This window comes from Cetorhinus maximus, chromosome 8, assembly GCF_964194155.1.
Source record: "Cetorhinus maximus chromosome 8, sCetMax3.hap1.1, whole genome shotgun sequence".
NCBI classification, from domain to species: domain Eukaryota; kingdom Metazoa; phylum Chordata; class Chondrichthyes; order Lamniformes; family Cetorhinidae; genus Cetorhinus; species Cetorhinus maximus.
The window spans coordinates 109,000,024-109,022,107 of NC_135886.1; the positions used below are offsets into that span (position 1 = coordinate 109,000,024).

Below are 22,084 nucleotides of genomic sequence, written 5' to 3' on the forward strand. Positions count from 1 at the left end.
GAATTTTTCGAAGAGGTGACCAGGTGTGTAGATGAGGGCAATGCATTTGACATGGTCCACTTGGACTTCAGCAAGGCTTTTGATAAGGTCCCGCATGGGAGACTGATAACGAAGGTAAGAGCCCATGGGATCCAAGGCAATTTGGCAAATTGGATCCAGAATTGGCCAAGTGGCAGGAAGCAGAGGGTGAAGGTTGAGGGGTGTTTTTGTGACTGGATGCCTGTGTCCAGTGGGGTTCCACAAGGATCAGTGTTGGGTCCCTTGCTGTTTGTGGTACATGTAAACGATTTAGACTTGAATGTAGGAGGGTTGATCAGTAAGTTCATGGATGACAAGAAAATTGGTGGGGTGGTAAATAGTGAGGAGGATAGCCTTAGATTACAGGAGGATACAGACGGGCTGATCAGTGGCAAATGGAATTTAATCCGGATAAATGTGACATGGGCAGGACAAACAAGGCACGGGAATACACGATGAATAGTAGGACCCTGGGAAGCACCAAGGATCAGAGGGACCTTGGTGTGCATGTCCACTGGTCCCTTAAGGTAGCGGGACAGGTAGATAAGGTGGTTAAGAAGGCGTATGGGATACTTGCCTTTATTAGTTGAGGCGTAGAATATAAGAGCAGGGAGGTTATGCTGGAACTGTATAAAACGTTGGTTGGGCCACAGCTAGAGTATTGCGTGCAGTTCTGGAATCCGCATTATAGGAAGGCGGTGATTGCATGAGAGAGAGAGTGCAGAGGAGATTTACCAGGATGTTACCTGGGCTGGAGAGTTTTCGTTATGAGGAGAGATTGGATAGACTGGGGCTATTTTCCCTGGAGCAGAGGAGATTGATTGAGTGGGGACGTGATTGAATCACAGAATCACAGAGTGCAGAAGAGGCCCTTCGGCCCATTGAGCCTTCACTGACACGTGAGAAACACCTGGCCTACCTACCTAATCCCATTTACCAGCATTTGTCTTGTCTTGAATGCTTCTCAATTTCCTGCTATCTGGGGGGTCTATAATAAACACCGAACAATGTGGTTGCCCTTTTTTTTATTCCTAAGCTCTACCCACAAAGCTTCATTCGTTGCCCCCTCCAAGATATCATCTTACTGCAGTAACTGACTCCTTAACTAATAATGCAATGCCTCCTCCTCTTTTACCCCCTGCCCTGTCTCGTCTGAAGGTTCTATATCCCGGAATGTTGAGCTGCCAATCTTGCCCTTCCCTCAACCACGTCTCAGTGATGGCTACTACATCACAATTCCACGTGTCAATCCTCACCCTTGACTCATCCGTTTTACCTGTAATACTCCTGGCATTAAAGTAGAGGCCATTCAGCCTTGCCGTACTCCCTTGAAGCTTGAGGTGTATAAAATTGAGGGGCATAGAAAGGGTAGACAGGAAGGAACGTTTCCCCTTGGTGGAGGAATCAGTGACCAGGGGGCATAGATTTGAGGTGAGGGGCAGGAGGTTTAGAGGGGATGTGAGGAAGAATTTTTCACCCAGAGGATGGTGGGAATCTGGAACTCTCTGCCTGAAGGGGTGGTAGAGGAAGAAACCCTCATAACATTTAAGAAGCATTTGGATGTGCATTTACGATGCCGTGTCATACGAGATTATGGGCCTAGTGCTGGAAAATGGGACTAGAATAGTTCTGTACTTGTTTGACCGGCAGAGATTCGATGGGCCAACGGGCCTTTTTCTGTACTGTAGACCTCTATGACTCTGTAGGTATCACTGGCAAGACTGGCATTTGCCCACCCCCAATTGCTCTTGAAGGTGGTGGTGAGCTGCCGCCTTTAAGTGCTATTGTGCAAATAAGTTTGAGAAAGATAGGTGGGGGATATGACAATTGCTTTAGAAGGGAATTGGATGAGCCTTCATGAAATAAATGGGGCAAATACAGAACTAGGATTAGATTCTATTAAGGGCCAGGACAAGCATGAGTTTGATGGCTTTCATTGCTGTGGTTCTCAGAATTTTCCAATTGTAAATACCTCTACCGTGCACCAAAATACAAAACTGTTTTGAGATCCCATTTGAGAAAATGTTCTATTCAAATAATACCTCTGTCTAATTTCATGTAGAGGTGAACTGTTAAGCATTAGATTTGAAAAGAATTGTTTTAACTTCCTAAATTCCAACTTTTTAATGTAGGCAAGAAGAGGAACGCAGAAGACGTGAGGAAGAAATGCTGTTGCGTCAGCGTGAAAAAGAAGAAATGATGAGAAGACAACAGGAGGGATTCCGAGGGAACTTTGGTGAAAATGTAAGTGTTCTGGAATATCAATACCATTATGAGCAAAGGTGGAACGTCTGTCCTGGAAGCACGTTTAATATATGAATAGATTTGTGGCAAAGAATAGAATGTGTAAATGACCCAATATTGATTAAAAACAGGAAAAGTTGTATGTTTTCACAAAGTATCACTTAAGCAAATACATTATTGGAGCAGCAAGCTTTACAGTATGTTGAGCAACACTGATGTTAGGTCAGTGTTTTGATCACTCACATCAAGTCTTTCTAATCATTAGATTGTTTTGAGGGCATTCACTGACTATAGAAATAACTAATTAACCACTTGTCTACAGGTCTTGCCACATGAACTATAGTAGAAAATGCTTTACAGGTAGCTTGTGTAATTTCACTCAACAAACATTGCAAAAAGGTTTACACTGTATGGTGGTAGTCATATTCTACCAAAGTTTGGAATTCTGGCATTAATTTATTATGATTCTGAATTTCAATATTTTCACCCTGTTCAATACTATTTTCACGGATAAGCAGTAACTAAGGCAGCAACAACGTGCACAATGCTGTTTGTATGTGCATTCGCCATACATATTATTGAGATCACATGCCCAATGTGTCCACAACACAATTAGCCACATCTGGATTCCCAATTAGCGACCTGTGACGAGTGACTGATACATACTGGAGCAAGGGTTTCTACCAATTTGCCAATTAACAAGTATGATTTCATTTAATGCATAACCATCATTTAGATTAATGATGAACTATGCTTCTTTAACTCACTGATGTGGATCTGAATTTGATTAAATGGTAGCCAGTTATTTTTAGAATTTGTAGGCTTCCTATCAACTACTTGTTTTTCTTGATGAGCATCCTTTGGGACTTTGTATTGATCATTTCATAATCTGTTGGCTTTCGCTAAACTCTGCCAGAGCAACAGCAGTGGCACCATTATTCATGTTGAATCTGCCAGATAGAGAAATGCAGCCAAGTTTCCTACTCATTATTATCCAACAACTCTTGGTGAAAGTGCGTGACTGGCTGAGTTATGGTCCCTGTACTCATCCTCCAACTGAGCACCTTGTCGATGCACATGGTCAGATTTCTTGGATAAACAATACGACTCTTGAGTTATGGCTGCTTGGGTGAAGTATTAGAGGGTAATTGGAAGTTATGGACATGTAACACAGGCAAATCATAATATTTTCAAAAGTGGAGGAAAGGACAATGACTGAGTTTTTTCATTGCATGTATGCAATTTCTTTTTAGAGAGAAAATATGAGGATGGAAGAAATAGCCCAAAGGAGTGGAATGACCATGCCAGGTAAGATGCATAGTGAACTTCAGAATGGAGTGTTGTGAAGGTAATTTTTTTTTTCTTTCACAGATTTTAAAAAATGTATTCGTCCACAGGATGTGGACCTCGCTGGTTTGGCCAGCATTGGTTGCCCATCCTTCATTGCCCTTGAGGCGGTGGTGAGCTGCTGCCTTGAACCGCTGCAATTCATGTGGTGTAGGTACATCCACAGTGCTGTTATGAAGTGAGTTTTAGGATTTTTGACCTAGTGGCGGTAGAAGAACAGCGTTATAGTTTCGAGTCGGTGGCATGTAGCTTGGAGGGGAACTTGCAGGAGGTGGTATTCCCATGCATCTGCAATGTGCTTATCACCGTCGACAAATTATCATCCTTCTAGCTGGCACTGTTACTTATGGAAGAGAGTCAAGTTGTTTCAATGAATGTTTAGTTGTAACGTTACCTATGTGTCAATAATGCAAAAAGGCTCATTGTTCTGCTTGGCGAGTTTCAAAAACTAAGCAAATATAATGTCGAGGAGACATCTTTATAGGTAGAATGGCCTACTCCTCCAATTTCTTATGATCTTGGGTCACCAACTAGCGCGAAGGATATAGAGGTGCAAATTTTCAGGAAATTAGGAGGTTCAGGAACTGTGTAATCATAATGGTGGATTTCAAAGATCCTAAAATAGATGGGGATAGTGTAAATAGAGTGGGGGGGCAAAAATTTAGTGTGTTTAGGATAACTTTCTTGATCAGTGTTTTTCTCCCTCTCCAGTCAAGCAACAGCCTGACATAGTCATACTCATGGAATCATACCTTACAGATAATATTCCACATACAAGCATCACCATCCCTGGATATGTCCTGTCCCACTGGCAGGACAGACCCAGCAGAGGTGGCAGCACAGTGGTATACAGTCAGGAGGGAGTTGCCCTGGGAGTCATCAACATTGACTCTGGCCCCCATAAAGTCTCATGGCTTCAGGTCAAACATGGGCAAGGAAACCTGCCGCTGATTACCACGTACTGTCTCTCCCCCATGCCTTAGTTGATGAATCAGTATTCTTCGATGTTGAACACTACTTGGAGGAAGCGCTGAGGGTGGCAAGGGCGCAGAATGTACTGTGCATGGGAGACTTCAATCACTATCACTGAGTGCCTTGGTAGTACCATTGCTGGCCGAATCCTAAAGGACATGGCTGCTAGACTGGGTCTGCGACAAGTGGTGAGGGAAAAACCTACTTAACCTAATTCTCACCAACCTGCTTGCTGCAGATGCATCTATCCGTGACACTATTGGTTAGAGTGATCACTGCACAGTCCTTGTGGAGACTAAGTCCCATCTTCACATTGAGGATACCCTCCATCATGTATGGTACTACCGCCCTGTTGAATTGGATAGATTTAGAACAGATATAGCAACTCAAGACTGGGCATCTATGAGGCCCTGTGGGCCTTCAGCAGCAGGATTGTACTCATTCACAACCTGTAACCTAATGGCCTAGCATATCCTCTGCTCTACCAATAAGCCAGAGGATTAACCCTGGTTCAATGAAGAGTGCAGGAGGGCATGGCAGGAGCAACATCAAGTATACCTAAAAATAAGGTGACAATCTGGTGAAACTAGCACAGGAATGCTTGCATGCCAGACAGTGGAAGCAGCAAGCGATAGAGTGAAGCTATTCCCCAACCAATGGGTCAGATCTAAGCTCTGCAGTCCTGCCACATCCAGTTGTGAATGATAGAGGACAATTTAAACACCTGACAGGAGAAGGAGGCTCCTCAAATATCTCCATCCTCAATGATGGGGGGGGCCCAGCACATCAGTGCAAAGGAGAAGGCTGAAGCATTTCCAACAGTCTTCAGCCAGAAGTGCCGAGTGGATGATCCATCTCTGCCTCTTCCGGAGCTCCCCAGCATCACAGATGCCTGCCTTCAGCGAATTCAATTCACTCCGTGCGATATCAAGAAAAGGCTGAAGGGACTGGATGATGCAAAGGCTATGGTCCCTGACAATATTCTGGCAATAGTACTGAAGACTTGTGCTCCAGAGCTTGCTGCGCCCCGAGCCAAGTTGTTCCAGTACAGCTACAACACTGGCACGTACCCAGGCATGTCCTGTACGTAAAAAGCAGGACAGATTCAACCCAGCCAGTTACTGTCCCATCAGTCTACTACTGAAGCAATCCATGTCCAAATGGAGCAAGACCTGGACAATATTCTGACTTGGGCTGATAATGGCAAGTCACATTTGCGCCACACAAGTGCCAGTCAATGACCATCTCCAACAAGAGAAAATCTGTCTATCGCCCCATGACATTCAATGGCACTACCATCGCTGAATCTCCCACTATCGACACCCTGGGGGGCAACCATTGACCAGAAAATGAACTGGACTAGCCATATAAATATAGTGGCTACGAGAGCAGGCCAGAGGCAAGGAATCTTGCAGTGAGTAACTCACCACCTGACTCCCCAAAGCCTGTCCATTATCTACAAGGCACAAGTCAGGAGTGTGATGAAATACTCTCCACTTGCCTGGATGAGTGCAGCTCCAACAACACTCAAGAAGCTCGACACCATCCAAGACAAAGTAGCCCGCTTGATTGGCACTCCACTCTCAAACATTCACTCCCTCCACCACCAACATACATTGGCAGCAGTGTTACCATCTACAAGATGCACAGCAGGAATTCACCAAGGCTCCCTAGACAGCATCTTCCAAACCCACAACTGCTAGCTACCACTTAGAAGGACAAGGGCAGCAGATAGATGGTGCACCACCACATGGAAGTTCCCCTTCAAGCCACTGACCATCCTGGGGGAGGTGGTGGCATAGTAGTATTGTCACTGGACTGTTAATCCAGACACCCAGGGTAAAGCTTTTTCAATAAAAAAAAAGTGGAGTTAAAAGTCTGATGGTAACCATGAAACTACTGTCGATAGTTGTAAAAACCCATCTGGTTCGCTAATGCCTTTAGGGAAGGAAATCTGCCATCCTTGCCTGGCCTACATGTGACTCCAGGCCCACAGCAATGTGGTTTACTCTTAATTGCCCTCTGAACAAGGGCAATTTAGGATGGGCAATAAATGCTGGCCTAGCCGGCGCGCCCATATCCCATGAACGAATTAAAAAAAAACTTGGAAATATATCACTGTTCCTCCATTGTTGCTGAGTCAAAATCCTGGAAATCCCTTCCTAACAGCACTGTGGGTGTACCTACATCACATGGATTGCAGTGGTTCAAGAAGGCAGCTCACCACCACCACCTCGGGGACAATTATGGATGGGCAATAAATGCTGGCCTAACCAGCGATGCCTACACCCCATGAATGAATTTTAAAAATCATCATTACTGGATCTGATTTTGGGGAATGAGGTTGGTTAAGCAGTCAGTAGGGGACTGTTTAGGGAACAGAGGCCATAATATGATAAGCTTCCGATTAGTAATGGAAAAGGACAAGGAGCAGTCTAGAGTAAAAATACTTAATTGGATGGGGGCCAATATCAGAGTTGAAAACTAATCTGGCATGGGTGAATTGGAATCCAAGGTTGGCATACAAAATTTTAAAGGTTGCCTCAAAGAGGAAGTTTGGGTGCAGTTGAGGTATATGCCCTACCTTTCCCCCTTGTGGGAAACAAAAATTGGAGCTGCTTGGATGGCGGAAGCAGTAAAATAAAAAGATGAATCAGAAAGAGTGCTTATGATGTATGCCAGGTTGGTAATATAAATGAGAACCAAGCTGCATGTAGAAAGTTCATAAGGAAAGTGAAAATGAAATAAAAGGGGCAAACGAGTATGAAAAGAGACTAGCAGCTGAAATAAATGAGAATCCATATGTCTTGTCTAGGCACATAAATAGTAAAAGGGTGGAAAGAGGGAGGGTGGGCTAATGAGGGACCAAAAACGAGACCATGCACGGAAGCAGAGGTGTGGCTGAGGTATTAAACCCGTCTTTACCAAGGAAGACATTGCTAAAACCACAATGGAAGATTAGGTAGCTGAAATACAGGATGATCTGAAATATAGAGGAAGTACTCGAAAGGCTGGCTATGGGATGCATTCTAGGTTGCTGAGGAAAGTAAGAGTGGAAATTGCAGAGGTATTGACCATAATCTTTCAATCCTCCTCAAATACAGGGGTTGGTGGTGGAGGACTGGAGATTATTATACCCTTGTTCTAAAAAATGCACGGATAAGCCCAGCAACAACAGGCTAAGTCGGTTTAACCTCGGGAAAGCTTTTAAACAATAATTTGGGACAAAATTAACAGCCAGTTGGACAAATGTGGACTAATTAAGTAAAGTTGGCATGGATTTGTTTCACTAAATTGATTGAATCTTTTGATGAGGTAACAGAAAGCATTGATGAAGGTGTGGATCGATTTCCAAAAAAAGGTTTTGCTCAGTTCCACATAGACTTGCCAGTGAAGTTCTAGCCCATGGGATAAAAGTGACAGTAGTAGCATGGTTATGAAGTTGACCGAGTGACAGGAAACGGGTTTGGTAAATGCTCGGTCTTTGGATTGCAGGAAGATGTACAGTGGAGAGCCCCAGGGCTTGGTACGAGGACCACTATTTTTAAATGTTAGTAACCTAGACTTGGGTGCACAGGGCACAGTTTCAAAATTTACAGATGAGACGAAACTTGCAAGTATTGTGAACTGTAAGAGGTGAGTGATAGACTTCAAGAAGGCATAGGCTCATGGAACAGGTTGACTTGTGGCAGTTGAAATTTAATGCACAGAAGTGTGAAGTATTACATTTGGTAGGAAAAACTAGGAGATGCAATATAAAATGAAGGGTACAATTCGAAATGGGGCACAGGAGCAGACACGTGAGGGTATATGCACAAATGGCTTAAAGTGGCAGTGCAGATTGAGAAATTAGTTAAGGCGTAGAGGATCCTGCACTTTATAAATGATAGAGTATACAAAAGCAAGAAACTATGATTAACTTTTCTGGGGCGGCGCAAGCAGTTTTAGCCTCAACTGGAGTATTGTGCCCATTTCTGGGTGCTGGATTTTAGGAAGGATGTGAAGGCTTTGGAGAAGAGGATGTAGAAACAATTTGAGACTGGCTCCAGAGATGGATGGACTTCAGTTATGTGGATAGACTGGAGAAGCAGCAAAAGTTCTTGGAGCAGAGAAGGTTGAGGAGATTTGATAGAGGTGTTCAAAATCATGGACCTGGACTGAGTGGGGAGGGAGAAACTGTTGCCATTGGCCAAATGGTTGTGAACCAGATGACAAATTATTTGCAAAAGAACCAAAGATGACATGAAGAAAATCTTTTACTGGTGGCGATGTGGAATGTACTGCTTGCAAGGGTGGTGGAGGCAGATCAATTCTGGCTTTCGAAAGGAATTTGGATATTAACTTGGGAGAAAGTACTTGTAGGGCTACAGGGAAATGACAGGGCTATGGATTTAGCTGGATAGCTCTTGCAGAAAGCCAGCATGCACACAATGGGCCGTATGGCCTCATGGTGTAAACATTCTGTTTATATTTTATTATTTTCATTTTTGTGTACAAAAAATGTGTAAGCATTTGTATATATTTCAGATCAGTCTGGATAAAATGATCTCTTAGAGCTTTGCTAGGAAAGCTGATGCTTTGTGGTTATATCTTTCCTGACTACAATCAGAAGCATGGAGTGGAACAATCAGGTCATTTTTGGAAAAAAGCATTGTTTACCTGCACTTCCTGTCTACGATGTCTTAAATTCCTGTCGAATTTTTGTTTAGCTATCAGATTGCACGTAGATATTTATAACTGCCCAGCTAGAGTGGATTGCAATGGAATGATCCCTTCCAGCTTGTGGTGTTGGTGCTGCAGTACTTGTGAATTTTGAGACACCCAGTTGTTTAACCTCCACTGCAGAGAAACCCTCAGATACAGACTATTTCTGCTGCACCAATTTCTGCAAGTTTTGTTAGTTAATTATGAATATACATCATATAATTATAAAATTAAAGTAGAATATGAGACAAAATGAGGACAGAGCTGGTGGTCCATTTATCTGTTCTGTAACTTGCCTTAGCTAAGATCTGTTTGGTTGTAATTTAATGTACTTGGTGTTGTAGGAGATCAGTTATTTTATATAAATGAATAGTGTCTATGTTTTGGTACGAAGTTGTGAGTTTTTCCCTATAGGATTAAAATCATCAAGATTGTTGTCATGGGCTTTATTTTGGGGTTGAAGTTTACCGTTTTAATTTGGCATAGAGATGAAATTCTCTTTTTATTTGCTTTTTTATTCAGTGTTTGTTTATTGACTTGTTGATCCATGCAGTGCAGCATTCTCTGTTGATGTACCCATGAATATTAGTTATTTAGTGTGCTGCTTGTTCTTGCGACAAAGCCTGGAGAGCGTAGCTACCTTGGGAGCCTTAATTTTAGTTGAGGGCTTTTTAACCTGCTGCTGATCATTTTTAGTGGATTGGAATGACACCTATTCTTGGCTCCAGAATGCATGATGATTTTCTTAAAATGTCGTCTTAAGTTGTGTTAAAACATGGTTTGTATGCCAATCACTGTTTAGTGTCTTTTTAAGTTGTGATTTTGGAGTGATTGCATCCCCATTTATGCAGTCTTTAGGTAATTTGGCCATAAACTCATACTCAAACTGGAGTCAAAGGTGGAATTTTGACTTAATATTCAACTTTTCTGTTTAAAGTAGCCCTCCCAGCTTCTCTCCAATGTTGAATCAGAAGTAAAGCTAAAATTGAAACTAATTAAAAACATCCATACACTCTTAATCCTGTACCAATTTTGATGCCATTTTAATTTTCATTACTTGGCTGATTCATCAAAAATTTAAAATTGAATGATCTTGAATAGAAAATCACAGGTTATGAAAAGTTAATTGTTTGTAAGTGCCACTGCAGCAGCATCTTTGTCGAGTGGCAAACTGGTAAATTTCACCAGATCCTACTGTTTGTGATGAGTTAATTTTAGAAATGTAAAGCTATAAACATGACTAGGGAGCTATCTTTTTCTTACCATGTTCATCTTTTCTAGTTTGTATTTTAAGGAAATCTTACTGATATTCCACTTTATTTTGTGTGGATCCTTCAGATGTATTGGAGGCATTGTTGAAAGTTTGTTTGGGAGGCATTCCTTACAATTTTTATTTAAAACTCTTCCCTGTTTCCATTCATTTCAGTGGGACTAACTGCAGCTGATTTTACGAATCTTAAAGCAGGTATGAAATTTCAATTTTTAAAGATTTCATTGAGATTACTGTTTTTTGGCATAATTTGCAGTATTTACTTCGTGGAAGATGCCCAAAATATAGGCATATGATTTTATTGCATGCAGCACAAAAAAAAACCACTCTGGGAAGAAAAAATGCTGCACCCAAGCTCAATCTTAGCACTTTATATTTCCTTGAAATTGCAAAGAGTGTAAGTTTTCCATTAGGAGTGGGAACTCCACAACAATTATTGATGGGTATTGAGTTGATGGAGCAGTTATCTGTACTTATTTTGGGGCTAAGTACTTGATTGGATGAATGGCGAATGTGTCAATCACTGTCGGCCTATATTTTACCGAAATATTATAATTATCAGCCTCTGCAAACCAAGTTCCACAGCCACTTATGGGAATGAACAGGCCAACTGTGAATACTAATGCACCACCTCCACAAGGACCACCTGGAAGCCTGGGAAACCAAATGCCGGAAAACAATATGGGAATGGTAATGTATTAACATATATTAAATACATAAAACTAGCCTAGGGATGTAAATTTCAGGTAAAGAAATAATGAATTTGAAGTTGTAAGCATGATTTTTCCTAATCTTTGGCATGACAGTGTGGGGCTGAGAGAGACTGTAAATGTGTGTTGAAATTATCTAGACTGTTTGGTTTCATTTTAGTAAAATTATACTCTTAATACACATGGTGTGTGGCTCCTTTGGGTGCCCCCTCTAACTGAAATATAAAAAGTATGTTGATAAATTTGTTGGTTCTTTTTCCCATTTTAGGATTTGGTTTAGAGGATAGTACCCCTCACCCCTGCCCCCATTCCAACTTGGCAGCTAAGTCCTTGAGATAAAAATGCAAAGTATTTCAGTAGTTATGTCTTTAAAGCATACAATGGCAGAATACCTTTGCCGTATCCCTTTTATAATCGAGTTGTTGGAAGTCTTCCAAATTCTACAATGTTTAGTATACTGGATGCCATATAATCTATGGATTTTCAACACTCCTTTCACTTAGGTGTATATTGCGCAGTAACTGATCTTTTTGGGTTAGTCCAGTTTGCGGTTGCAAATGCAGAATACAGCAGTAGTAGAGCTATAAGCTTTTAAGTCTTTGTAAAAAGTCCGCTGTGACAGGAAATTGTCAAAGCTGTGGACATGCTCCTATGGTGTTAGTTTCCCACTGCACTGATTAGTCAATGACAGTAATGATAATTCTGTAAATACTGGAATGAGTTGTTGTGAAATTTGCAAATTTTTGACTGATGAATTACTTTCAAAATGGTGAGTTTTCATTTAGAAAGTACAGATATTCTTGACTTGAATGCATTTTCTTAGCAGCCTAAGTGCTGATTTAAAAAAAAAAGGAAAGTTTTATTTTAATATTTATTAACATCTCTGATCAGATTACCAGGCTCCTAATTGATTTCTCAATTTACCTCTTTACCTCCATTTGCTTTCTGGAGTAGATCAGGATGAATTATGACAAGTTCCCTACTGGACCAACTTCTGCATAACTGGTTAACACAGGAGGTTCAGTAAAAGAATGAACTGGGTTTACAGACAGTGGTCAAAATGAGATGCAGGAATGGATAGAAAAGTGCAAGAAAACCTAAAGGGGAAGGTATGAATGCAGACTTCTGGAAATTCTGAGGAAGAGACTTAACAGTTTAAATGAGTGAAAGTCAACATCTCAAAAAAAAGCTTCTGGGGAACTATTCTTAAATTGAGTTTTGTACTCCATTTATTTGGTTTTGTGTAGACTTGTCTGTTTAAGGCTCCAAAGTTATATTGAGAGCAAGTTATTTCTCCTGTAATCTTAATGATACAGTGTGTTTCAGTTATTGTACATACTCTTGCTTGAAGTCTGTAATTGTGACTTATTGGATATATCTTAATACCGTAAAAATGTTGTGTGCACTTTCTGTCAACTCTTTCCATTATATTTGTGTCCGGATTTGTAAAGCTGAATTTTTAAATAATTTTATCAGGTTGAAATTACATGCTCTCCACTAGTGGAGGTGTTGGAGCTCCACCACTGGAAGGAAGATGTAATTGCGTTGTGCTAAGTTTATATAGGCAGTTCCATTATGAATGTGAAAATAGGAATTTATAATGGAAAGCGATAAGAACAGAATATATAAGGTGGGGCCTGAATTACATCTGTGCGCCCAAGTCCAATTTATCTCTGAAGACTAGATTTGATGTTGACTCTGTGTCCAGTGTCACAGGAAGTTGATTAGTATAGTAAAAACATAATTGGTAAGCAGGTGCTCGTGCTTAATTTTGCGACTTTTCCGAAAGCAGTGCCACTTATGTTCTTAAACAGAGGATGTGCCAAACTATTTACGAATGTATATAGTGAATAAGGCAAAGATTTTGTATTGGAATGAAGGACACAGATGGAACATGGATATCTGTATCAGTTTTGATGGTGCTATTGTAATAGTGTTTGTGTCAATGCACCGCTATGTTAACAAGTGAAAATAAAACATTTTAGAAGCTTCAAAAGCTTGTTTGGCCCAACAGTCAATTTTTTAAAGAAAATCCCACCTTCTTGACTTCTCACCAGATCACTCAATCCATTATCTACAAAAACTCATCATCTGTCCTTCAGCTCAAATTTTACACTGTTGGAGTTGTATGATATCTTCTACAGTCTATTTGTAGCGTATTCTCAACTGGAAATAGGTTTTGTGAATTTCTGTAAACTTGTAGAACTTTTTATATGAATACTAGCCTGTACTTTAAAAAAAAAAATCAATTCACAAATCTCTAACATAGTTGCACTTTGTACAACAATTTTTTTGTCAGAAGCTCTGTGTGCTTTCTCATTCTGGAAATCATTATTGTTTTAATCGCATATATATATCAAGAGCACTATTGATTAATTCACCATCAGTCTTGAGCATATTATTAAAAATTAACGTAAATTTATGGGAGTATATTACAACAAAATCAGTTGGTCTCTTTCAAAATAGATTAGCTACAGGAAATTGTTATTTTTGGATACTTTTGGTTTTCAGGTTGAATGCAAGGTTTCCTATCAACGTGCTTTCAGTTCAGGCTATTGAGTAATCCTTTGATTGTGGCATAGTCTTTGGATGGATTTACAAGAGTTTTTTTTTCGTTGTGAGGTGAGCAGAGTGGAGGTTATCTAGGGGATATAAGGTAGGTGATTTTTGGAGCCTCGAAGAAATTCAATGCGGTTACTTTGTAGGCTGCGTACCTTGGGGTTGATATATGAAAATGATCCTGCAGATCGTTGTTTTAATCATCCTGACTTGATAACTGCAATTGATAATTGCATTAATTGTTGCTGACATTGGTTGCAATGTATCTTGGTATTGAGATTCTAAATGACATGACCATAAGTGATCTGAAATACATTACTTGTGGTAAGGTCCAGTTCTTTGGATTATTGAAATGGTCCAATCTGAATATTTATTTATCCAAAATTGCAATTTTCATCTGTTGGAATTGCAGAACAGAGAGTTAATAGATTTTAATAGTTACACACTTGGATGTAAGGTTGTTTTCCAGCACCATTGAGCTACATGACCTAGTTTTTTAAATGTCAAATGTTACTTCCCTAATAATGAGGCAGCTTAGCTTTCTTGATGTATTATATTGTTGTACATTGAAATACACAGCAGAAAATCACCCAACCAGAAAGCTGAACCAATTTATGTATTTAGATTTTTAGCATTTTTTAATGAATAGCCTGTATATTTTTTGAATAATTGAGAACTTGCATTACTATGGTGGTGACTTTATCTCAAAATGGTGACTATTTGAGTTATTGTGGGGAAGTATTATTACAGCAACAGTATAGTAAATCACTGAGTATGTGTTGTCACAAATATGCAGATAGTAGTGTAGGTGCCTGTGCCACCAGAAGTATTGATCTAATGGAGTGCTTTCCTACAGAAAGGTGGAGAGCCCAGATGACTGCTATTTGCTTTGTGGGCACAAGTAAGCTGGGTGCCATCATGTTTGGTCAGGTGGTGTAGAACTATAGGCATAAACACTTTGTTTAAAATATAACTGTACATTCTCAGTCTTGAGCTTGCAGAATTCCAACAACATTGTAAGAGTGCTTGTTGTTACTTTAGAGATCAAATATATATTTTTCCTAATTTGCTCTAACATTTGCAATAAGTTCTGTTCATTCTGAATGTTGCACATGCCTTGGAGAACTTAAATTTATTTGGTTACTGTGAAAATTAATTGATTAAGTGCTACTTTTATTGGTGAAAATTTTTCTTTCAAAAGGAGATGGAGTAGATGCTGAGAAATGAAATTAGTGGTCAACAGTATATGGATGGTTTAATCATCCTCTGTGTTAAATGTAAGTCAGTCTTATTCTTGGCAGTTTTGGTATGAAAATAACAATCCCAGACACACGTTAACATTTTGATTATGCTGTAGTCATTGCTCAAATCTTATCTTAAAATTACTTCAAGTTTTGGCATTTAAGCTTTTGTTGCTGTATTACGAATGGAATATTTTAAATTGATCATTATATGCCTGGAATTGCAGCATTTACTTTTAAGCTACTGGATGAATGATTTGACTGTTTTTCTTGCGTTAGTGAGATATGGTTCCTTGGGTGTCAGTTAGCTGCTGATCTCTTGCAAGAGTTACCATTCATGTGTGGACCTAGATGACTGACTAAATAATTTTGAGGGAGAAAGATATCGCAGCAGTATTTGACCCAGACTTTACCCATCACCTGCACACGCTCCTGGTCGGGTTCACTTTTTTTGCTTTCTCATTTATTCGGCTCCCTAAATGTAGTTATAATTGTAATTATAATATGCACATAGGGATGAATGCAGTACACTTATTCACAAAATCAAAGACAAAGATCTTCTCTTTGAAGAACCGAAGATAATATTTCAGCCTGTTACGCTATTCAACAAATACTCAATGTTGAAGTGAGATGCAGATTTGGTAGGTTAGTAGTTGACTAGCTGTAATTTGTTGCAGGTGACCTTCAGGGCTAATTGTGTAATATAATTGGTGGGATTATTTGCATAAAATGCTTGATCTCTTTCCTCTTAAAAGTTGAACATGATAGCACACAGGTGTTCAAAGGATATGCCCATTGTAGTTGCTTTTAAAATTGAAGATATTACTTGTTATTAAATTGATAATTAGCACTTTAAACTTTGATCTCAACTGCAGTAGATTGATGGAAATTTGGCAAGTGGAGCTTGTACTCCAGGTTATTTTGCTGTTCATTTGAGCTAATGTGCTGAAGGCTAAGCTTAGAGCAAACCTAATCTATTTAGATTTATTTGTATTGGTGTTTAAATTTTGGTGAGGTGTTTTCCCTCGGAAAATATTATGAACAGTGAAGTTATACAGCATTGATCTTTCTGCAGAGTTGTGATTTCAAGTTTTTTTTTCTCAACCGCAGGATATTCAGTAATTAACTTTCTCCCCCTTTTCCTTTCCATTCTCCCCTCAGCCCAGTGTTGCTCATGCCACTGGTGCTCAAATTTCTATGCTGGCACGAGCTGGTATATTCTTCTCTTGTCAGCCCCATCAATTTCTTGTTCAGGTAACCATTCTTGTGTGTTTCTGAACAATGAGCGTTAACAAATTATTCAGTTGTGTAGGGCATTGCAGCTGATATTGCCTTACCCAACATATGTGGATGTATGTTTTTAACTGGGGCAGCCACATGTTCATAAGTCAATTATTTTTCCCATCTTCTCCCCTTCCCCCTCATGAGGCCCCTTCCTTAGCCCAGAGACACCAAGGGCACCAGAGCTGGAACTTCTGCCAGCTCAGTTGGGAACTTTTAGGTCTCTATTACTCTAGGTTGTGCTTTTTACACTACTGAGGGATTTCTCAAATTTCATATTAGATCTACTAATGGCTGAATTTTTTTTAAATTGACACACAAAAGGAGTGGGAGGTGAATTAATTAAGTCACATTGATGCATTCATGATCAGGAAGGCGAATTGTGTGTTTGACTAATTATAAAATGTTTGGAATATTTTAAGTGGAAATGTCAGCTGGACGCATCCTGCATCCATTTGTATATTTGGTTCAACTTGTAATGAAATCCCATGTGTTTTTTTTTTGAAGAGCAGGGACAAAGAGACATATAAGATTGTATTGTTCACAACAGTGTAATTAACAGGGAGTGTTATGCTTCAGTAGGACTTTCCGATTTAAAGGTTAAGCATTTTGGGCCACCGCAGTACAAGTATGTTCCATATTTGTTCTGTGTATTTATCATGTTGCACTGAAAGTGAATTGTGCAAACAATCTGAGGACCAGTTTTGCTGTTTCATCAATTTTCCTCCCCTTTCCAGTTTTTGATATTGACTCCTGTAGCACAGTTTTGTAGAAGCGCCTACTCTGACAATTGCAGGTTATTTGAGAACCGAGGCATTAAAATCAAACCTGGTTCTTTCAATGCACTTCTATAAAGGGGTCATGCATAACATTTGATCAGTCTGCTAACTGCACTAAACATTTACCTTCGCTATTATTTAAGGTAATTAAAATTTGCATGTTATTCTGATGACACAGTGAACTGAGGTCATAAAATGCTCTTGGAGCATATATCATTCTATAAAAGTGATGCACTCTCACCACAAGGTATTTGTGTATAGGCCCATGATTGTTGACTGACTGGAGTTTGGAAGAGTAGGTGGCTTTTATTTTTCTTTAATTTAGTTTACATTTTACACACATTTGAAATTCAGTTTTAGTAAATACTGTGTACGGATGGCAAGAGGAAGGTGTTAATTTGTTTCCCTAAGTTTGCTGATACCTTGTAAGTCTAATATGATTACCCCTTTCCCTTTTTTTATCGGTACTTCTGGACTCTGCTGACTTTCATCGTTCCAATGGGGGATTCTCAACCTGCCTAATGTTAAATCTACGTGGGACTTGCAATGAACACTAATGTCCTATCATACATATTTTAACTAAATTAATAGCCTAATGATCGATTTGTTCCTGGAAATATGGATGGTCAAGCAAATAACATGGGCGGACAGATGGTTGGCAGCCCTGCTGGGTTTCCCCGTGGAAATCAAGGAGAGTATGGTTCAGCCAAACGTCGTAGATACTAATTACAGACCTGAAAAATACAGTAGCCTTTAGCCATTCCACTTAAAATTGCCTCGAGTATTTTTGCAGATTGTATCATTGTAATGAGCTTTAGTACATAAGGTCTTTAGTAATTTACTGTTTCAAATATTCTTTTAACTTCCTGTTGGATGTATTTGGTAAATGTGCATGATATGTTTCAGTAATCTACAATGTACATAATGTAATGCACACGTTGCAAAGAATTTGGACACGAACTCTCATTGAGATGTTACTATTTTGATATTTGTTTAGCTACTCTAGCAACATTCTCCAATGAAACAGTCTTCTGGAACAATTTCGTATTTTGTGATTTTTGTTTTTTTTTAAAAAGTGATTACAGACAGTAAAATTGGAATCTCAAATGGCTTATGTGTTTTTATTTTCTACTGCTGAAGGCTTTATGCTGATGTGTTTGGTATTTTAAATATAGCAGGGAGGAGAAATGTAGGATATTGGTGGGTTTGCATTTGAGTTTATGTTGGAATGTGGAATGGGCTTAAGTTTTTGGCATAAAATAGGTGGATTCCAGGTTCATTGACAATACCATGCTGTGTTCGCTTTTAAGGATATGGCTTATTGTTTTTGCTAGTTCAAAAGTTTAAAATATTTGAAACCATTGACCATATCTAACAGGAGTGACTTATATTTGTAGAATGGGACATTTGAACCTAAAATTCAGTGTCCCAGGCAAACATGCCTAACTTGCAGGAAAAGTAAATCAAATATAAACCCACCTTTTGAGCTTGATACCCTCTGGTTTGTCTTTACTTGCCTGGTATACCTTCCAATACACACTTCAAAATGCAAATAAAGTTCTCAGCAATCTTTCTATTGTAATGTATTCATTTACTACCCTAATTGTATCTTGTTCTATTGTATTGTTGCCCATTTCGGAGCAGTGTCTATTTTTTTAAAGTTTGTATTCCCTGATTTTAGTTAGCATTTTTAGATGCATGGGTAATGAGAGTTGGTAGGAATGTTGAATTTCTAATTTAACTTGCAGTTTTGGTGGAACAGTGGATTAGAAGTTCTTTTTTTAAAAACAGTCCATAGAATTTCAAAGTTTTAAGCAACCCAATGGTTTTATTTGACTTATGTCTAAGATCTTGATAAAAATTTGTTTCCCTATCACCCAAACTTCAATTCACAATAACCAGGCAACTAGTAAGTGGCTTTATCATGGTCCAATATGAAGTTGCTTAATTGTTGAGTCAGTCCTTTCACTCCCCAACCAAATAAGTAAACCTTAATAGCAAATATTTTGGCAGTTGCCATTAAAAATGTGCATTTTAATGGAACTTTTTTTTCCTCACTGCCCCTTATCCATTTATGAAGGTGCTGACTGATGATTTGGGCCTCTCAACCCTCTGGTATCTCAGCCAAATAGCAATTAGTTGTGAGAGCCCAGATGGTGAATGCTAATTTAGAACAGACTTTTAAGTGCATCGCGGGCCTTTCTATTGTGTATGCCCTAGTATTGTTGGGCCATTGAAGTCATCTTGAAAAAAAACAACAATAAAATAGTAGGAAAAAGATGCATGTATTTTGAAGTTTTGTTAACTGATGTAAAATTTTTGGAAAAAATTTACAGAAAATATAATTGGATGGACACTTGAAGGAAATAAGCTTGCAAGGCTACAGGGACTGAGCAGGGGAGTGGGACTAACTGGATTGTTTTGTGAGGAGCTGGCATGGACTTGATGGGTTGAATGGCTTCCTGTGTCGTAAATAACTCAAGATTCTACGACTGTAAAAGTTAAAAGTGCATGTTACACTATTGGGCTCGGTTCAAGTCAAATGGTTGGACTGCCATTTTGAGGACAGCCTGGGACAAGAAAAGGCAACTTGTCCCATCACGTTCATTCCATCTATGTCTGTCTCTGTTTTAACTTGGAGCCTTTACCCTGTGTTCCAGCCATCGTTTTTTTAACTTAATGAATTTTTCTCCCTCAACCATTTATTCAATTCTCCTTGTCAACAATGAACCAGCTCCCTTATATAGGTGTCAATTAACTAGTCATCTGAATTTCTCATGATATGTCCATAGTCCTGCCCAAAGCTTTTACATCTTCAACTTTGATTGAGGTTTTTGAACTTGTGGACTATTCCCATAATCTACACATCAAAGTTAATCTTATCTGTATTTTAAAATTATTTTGAAGACCTATATCATGTTTTCTCTCTTGAATCATAATCTTTTTATTCATAACTTGTTCTGTACAAGGCTTACAAATTTCCTGGTTTTATGTTAGCTATTTTTCTAACGCATCTATATCCCTTTTGAAGTGGGGTGACTAAAACTGCCTGCTGTTCTCTGAAGTTGGCTTCACGCTTGTAACTTGTTCTGACTTGTTCAGTGTACCATAATACCTAATCTAACCTGCATTCACTGTCTGGTTGTGACTCCCTAATCCCTTTCTTATTTTCACCATTAGCAGAAGCCATTTTATATACATATTTATTTTACCTTTTATATGTATACTCTTGCATCTAGTCATTTTAAAATCTATCTGCCATATCTTAGTCCATTTACACAATTGATCCAAGTTTCTCTGAAAATAATGTATCAGCTTTTTAAACATTACCTGTGCAAACTGACTTATGCTGTCAGAAAATTTGGTAATACCACAGACGTTTGGTTCCATATTCCCAAATTATAATTACTAGTGGTCAGAAACAATGCCACTAGTTTTTTTTTTCCCCCCCAGACTACTTTCTGTTCATCACCTTGTCTTTCGTTTGTCAATCAAATTCTGTCAACCTAAACAATGTCAACTAAACTATCAGCCTTAATCCTCTCTACTAATTTCACATGAATTTTTTGTTTTGAAAATCCAAACTACTGGCTACCTCTAACTAGTTGTATCTTGGATTTCTTGAAGTTTTGCCAGCCATGACCTGCATTATTCCTAAAATCATGCTCTCTGATACCTGTGGTGTTTTCGTTCATTTGTCGCAAACTGTGGGATGTCTTCAGGCATTTGTTTAATTCAACATGAATAGTGAAGACATGCTCAAATTAGCTGTTTCATAAAGCATAAGTTTTATTTTTAAATATCAGAACTAGATTTGCCAACATCCACACCTTTGTTACTTCAGCCAAAGCTTCACTGATATCCACTAATTGTCAAGGAATTTAGAAAAAGTCTCCCAACCTAGTGGCTGTTTTGACCCTAGTTTTGCATAACTTATTAACAAACACTGATATCGATCATTTAGCACATTTACTATTATCGGAGTTTGTCTACAATCCTTGTGTGTGTGAGATGACTGATTCGATATGTCTGCTACATCTTGCTCATCTATGATTTTTGACTATCCCTCGGTTTCCTGGGATACAGGTAATATTTAATATAGGTGTTCCCCTAAGACTGCTTACGAGATCAGTGTGTCCAGAGCAAGGACAGCCAAATGCAGCTGTTCCTACAGATCAAGTGCAGTTCCCCATTTTTTACAAAAAGTATGGCTTCACAGATGAAATGAGGTGGTTGTTAAGGCTGAGAAGTTAATCTGGATCATTCCGAAGAATCAAGCTGTTCCTACCTGTCCAACTCTTATTTCTGATTTGGCGATGCAATGCCCCCAGTAGCTGCTGCTCGCACGTGTACCCTGCAGAACGCCTTCCTGCGCTAGATCATCTGTCTAGTGCCATCTTGGCTATGGGAGTTGATGCCACCGGACAGGGATGAGAGCAGGGCTAGAGGGGGACTGGGAATTGGAGGGGGTGGGTGTGGGGCGGTGGTGCCCTTAAAAGTGTTTCTCTCCTTTCCAGCTCTCCCACGTCTTGCTAAGGTGGTGAAATCCAGGTAGGGGGGAGGATGGAGTAGAAGGAGGGCATAGTGGGGGCTGGAGGGCATGAGTGAGTTTATGGGGACTGAGTGGAAAGGGAGGGCACAAGTTTAACCAGTAGTAATAAAGATGTCTCTAAAGGTTGTCCATGTCTTGCGGCTCTCAAATATCTGAAGGTTATGTATGTGGCTCCAAGGTTGAGAAAGTTTGGTCATCCTTGGTCTAGAGAAAGGAAGTAATGGTCTATAATTCTAGGAAATTAGTTGCAACTAATGACCACAGCAAACTTCGCTGAGATGAGGAAAGATAACTGTTGGCCTGGAAAAGGCTAAATTAATGAGATTGGATGGTATCTGGCTCAAATTAGTAAAAACATTCAAATTGGATGGATTGTGGCCAGAAAGCTATTTAAGATCAAAGAAGGT

General features: G+C 39.4%; 1 protein-coding gene across 4 annotated transcripts in view; it reads left to right on the forward strand.

Moving 5' to 3' along the window:
* The window catches only part of LOC144683873 (non-POU domain-containing octamer-binding protein-like), a 66,044-nt gene that overhangs the window by 34,395 nt on the left and 9,565 nt on the right, over positions 1-22,084 (forward strand). The window contains exons 7-11 of one of the 4 annotated variants that reach the window (XM_078547398.1): positions 2,151-2,262; positions 3,516-3,570; positions 10,712-10,750; positions 11,118-11,245; positions 16,227-16,358. In XM_078547398.1, the coding sequence (XP_078403524.1) occupies positions 2,151-2,262; positions 3,516-3,570; positions 10,712-10,750; positions 11,118-11,245; positions 16,227-16,343 (451 nt within the window). In that variant the 3' untranslated portion in view covers positions 16,344-16,358. Of the gene's footprint in view, positions 1-2,150; positions 2,263-3,515; positions 3,571-10,711; positions 10,751-11,117; positions 11,246-12,219; positions 13,262-16,226; positions 16,359-17,716; positions 18,696-22,084 lie in introns of those variants that run through there. The other 3 variants (XM_078547399.1, XM_078547401.1, XM_078547400.1) reach the window with 3 other exon arrangements.